Source organism: Palaemon carinicauda, chromosome 8 (genome assembly GCF_036898095.1).
Source record: "Palaemon carinicauda isolate YSFRI2023 chromosome 8, ASM3689809v2, whole genome shotgun sequence".
NCBI lineage: Eukaryota > Metazoa > Arthropoda > Malacostraca > Decapoda > Palaemonidae > Palaemon > Palaemon carinicauda.
In genome coordinates this window covers 125684237-125688548 of record NC_090732.1, presented here as the reverse complement: position 1 = coordinate 125688548, position 4312 = coordinate 125684237, and the positions used below count along the sequence as shown (strand labels likewise).

General features: G+C 34.4%; 1 protein-coding gene across 1 annotated transcript in view; it reads left to right on the top strand.

The window, feature by feature from the left end:
* Window positions 1–1616: 1616 nt before the first annotated feature.
* The window catches only part of sxc (O-linked N-acetylglucosamine (GlcNAc) transferase sxc), a 79321-nt gene continuing 76625 nt past the window's right edge, over window positions 1617–4312 (top strand). Inside the window, exon 1 of the mRNA XM_068378911.1 lies at window positions 1617–1886. Coding sequence (XP_068235012.1) covers window positions 1784–1886 — 103 coding nt within the window. The 5' untranslated portion in view covers window positions 1617–1783. The remainder of the gene's footprint in view (window positions 1887–4312) is intronic.

Here is a 4312-nt window from a genome sequence, read left to right as displayed (position 1 = left end):
TAGTGATATCTTTGTTTAATGCAAACGGTGGGAAAGAAGTTGGAGATGAAAGAGAGGGATATGTGCAGCAGCATTAAAAAATAATAATAAAAAAAAAAATCGTAAGACCTATAATAGTCACTGAGGCGGAATAGAAGAATAGGGACTCATAATTTAACAGGAGAATAACGTAGCAAACATGGGGTGGTCAACATGATGAGTTCGTTTGTTCGTCTAAGAACGTCTTGCATATAGCAAGACACGGGCTCTTGCACGAGGGCAGCCCGTGAGATTGTTAATGAGTCTTCCCGTTAGCTGTATATAAAGGCGTCTTTGTTGTGCAATTTATCTGGATAAAGGTTCATCCTTGATTAAGCAAGCATGGAACGCGGTTAGAATCTTACCTTCCTTGTAAACTAAATTGCATTTTTTATGGTAATAGGCTGATGATAAAATATGGGAATCATTGTCTTTATATGTGTAGACCCGAAGTGAACATTTTATCTATTTTCCTCCCGGTGTATTCAATTAAAATTTCCTTTCTGTTTAATTGATTTATTTAATAGTGACCGCATGCATTTCAAACAACCGGTGACTACGGGACCACCTGAATTTTTTATATCAGCTTGGACTGAGCCCTTTCCAATGTGACGTGCCCGCGGCCGCGGGCCTCACGGCACAGTTGACATAAAGCAATGCGCCATTCTCCCACTGTCGAAAAAATCTGGTTGAGATTATTATGAGCATTCTCCTACTTCGAAAGTAAATGCACATGCATTGTATATTATCTTCATTGCGTTGTTGAGACCATCTTATAGTAAATATTCAAGACATGGCGAATTAGGAATATTTGCTTAGATATGAAAAAAATAAATTCAACACAATCAATTAAAACGATGTTGTTTTCTGACGCCAATATTATAATGATTTTCCAGCCTACTTGTTAATTCAAAACAGTTTGTGATTAAATCATATGTTCATCAAGATTGCGTATCTGAATAATAGTCTTGCCTTAATTACATTGTTAAATCAAAGAGATCAGATTGTATGTTTAAAAACTGTCTACATAACCCGTATTGGGGTTCTCATTGCTGCGCATAGGATGAAGGACTCAAAATTCATTCCCAATATCCTTCGTCATGTGTTGCTGCCCTTCGTTCACGACCAGTTACTCTATCTAAATAAGAGGGTAGTCGCCTAATGCTGTTGAAGCTGGTGGGCGTAATTTCATTTTATAATGAAATGCCATTAAAATCAAGCCACTTGGGAAGCTTAAGAACCATTTATTTTTTATCAAAATTTGCTTAATTTACTGTAAATTCTGAAAACATTCACATGCCTTTGATGCAGTCACATCTTACGCATGCGCACTTGTGACCTCCTTATGGTGGAATTTTCCGCTGAAATCTACCATAATTATCATGCATTTTTAGTTATTTTACGAAGAAATGCCCATTTATATACTTTATCAAGTTTAAAACGATGCTAGGTAACAGAAAACCCTTTATCTATCAAGTGACGCAGAGACTTGTTTTTAAAGATGTAGATGAAATTTATACCTTATGATACATCTGCATAAGGTTCTAAATTCTTTACAGAATGCCAGAAACCCCCCATGCGCGTTGGGACCTAATATGCTTCCACCATCGATTTTTAGCTAAGTTGAGGGAGGGCTCTGTCGCATCCACACTAGACCACCACAGCTCCAAGTATACATTTAACAAACTCCCATTTAAACATTAATTTGATCTCGTTTAACATTGATTCATTTAGCTTAGTAGTGTGTTGACATATGTGAAGCATCATGTCGACCAACAATCAAGCCGTGTCGTCTTCGGAACCTATCAAAATGGTTGTCAAGTCCAACCACTCCAGCAATGGAAATGTCCATCATATTGCCACAATTGGTAAGTGTTAATTCTAAATTAGTCATTGTTTTTTCTATTTATCGATACGTGTAATTTTTGTTTTCGCATTTGTTTATGGGAATTGAAGGTTCTGTTGCGAGGCTAGATACAGTTGCCACTTGTGCCATTTTTATAATGAAACTCGTCTCCTTTGTTGGTTAAATGAACCTAAATATCTAAACTGGAAGATGTTATTAGGCATTAAAATATGTATTTTATAAATTTATTCATTCAAATATCTTGAAAGTAATATAAGAAAACCAATTCCAATGGATGTGTGCGAAACTGATACGGGGCGATGTCAATATTTTTGTCTTGTTAAATTCTATGATTATGCAGGAAATATTTTAACATTTTTTTTTTTAAGTATTGATACATTTTGTGGAAGTGGTGACGTGTAAAACGGAAAAAGAAAAATAAAACAATTAGTTAAATGACTTCCAACAATGGTGATGCTCGAAGTGAAGCCAGCAAATACATTGAAGTGAACAGTTGCTGCATACAAAATCTGTACGGAAAGAAATCGATCCCTGACAAATGAACACGTAGCTCGGTTCCACGCCTAATAATTTTGATTTATAAACTTTAAATCAATTACAATTACGGATTATCGCAATTAGTTACTGAAATAGTGATACTGTCAAACTGTCAAAATGTATCTTTGTAAAGTAATGATATTGCTGTTACAATCAGAGTTTTATCTTTGTCTTGAACTCACGTAGGCTATTCTCACATTTTCTCGTACATAAAATCATTAGAAAAAACGATTAATATCAAGTTATCAAGTTTATAGCGCAGAGAAATTACAGTAGAATTTTAAAAGATGGAAATATAATCAATGCAAAATGTGAAATTAAAAAATAGACGTCTACGTGTATGCAAAATCTCTCTCTCTCTCTCTCTCTCTCTCTCTCTCTCTCTCTCTCTCTCTCTCTCTCTCTCTCTCCACACACCCTTTTGTAAGATTTCGCACTTATTCATTCCGCCAGTAGCTTAAAAGTACGGGAATTAGAAGAATTTTAAATTCATATTCATCCTCACTCCTGTGTACTATAGTTACCAACTGGGTATATGAAACCCGACGCATTGTGTATTGACTATAGATTTCGAGAAAAAAAATTGTCTGATGAGTAATGGGTTTGTGTATTAGTATGGCTTCGTAGTTTCGGTGTTCCTTTGCTCAACTTCCACCAAACCTAACCATAAGTAGTCAATGTTAAGCTGATTATTTGATACAAACATATGTGTCGTTAAATGTAACGATGGCAAGAGTTACACAGCTCAGCATATTCTCTCTCTCTCTCTCTCTCTCTCTCTCTCTCTCTCTCTCTCTCTCTCTCTCTCTCTCTCTCTCTCTCTGCTTTAATAATCCCTCAAGGCAGTGGTGTTTGAAGGATCCCTTTGAAAAATATTCTTGTTGAAAATGTTGGTTTCCTTTGCTTTTCTTTGTTCTCGGAAATAATTTATAGCATCTGTTAAAGTAAAACTGATCGATTGTTAAGTCATCTGGCGTTGGAAACACCATGGTCACCATAACGCCGACCAAGTTGTGAAATTATTTCAAGCCTTAGTAACATTACTTAATATATACTCAATTGTGAAATTCATGTTATTTTTGCTCATATATTATTCTACAAGATACGCTAAAGGGAAGACTTAAATGTTGGCAAATCTCGTTTCGTAATTCATGTACGACTGATTATTCTAACGTTGTTACTGTTCGTAATATATTTAATTTATTTTATTACTCATACTTAGTTTATTCATTATTTTTCTTTTTTCGTTTCCACGTTAAGTTGCTTTCCATACTGGAGCCCTTGGGCTTATAGCATCCAGCGTTTTCAACTATGCTAATGATAATAGTAATAATGATGAAAATAATAATGATGATTAAATGTCTAGAGTGTTGCCATCCAGATATAAATGTATTCAAAAGTATGCCCACTCGTAAGGAACAAGACATGAGTCTTAACTTGCTAATCCAGTTTCCACAGAATATACAGAGAAACCTGTTTTAGGGAAGACAAGAGAGGTGCAGTGATATCTCGAAACTAGAGAGTATATTGTAAATGTTCTCAATTTTTTGCTTTCCTATAATGATACATGAAATTTGAAAGTCACCCTTGCAAGAAAAATATTTTCTAAAGACAACTATGATAATCATTAGTTATACACTATCTGATTATCATTACTATTCTTGGTTAAAGGATTTCTTATTTATATGATATCACTGACTATAGGTATGTAGCTAATCTTAAGAAACAAATTATCTTAAACTTGTATTGTGTAAACCTTGCTTATAATGAGCAATGTAATTTTTATTTTATATTATAGATTTAAAAAAATGATCTGTAACTTATACTCATTTAAAGTAAATTTTAGCTGCAAAGCTGCACTAACACAGGCTAACCATTTACTTATACTGT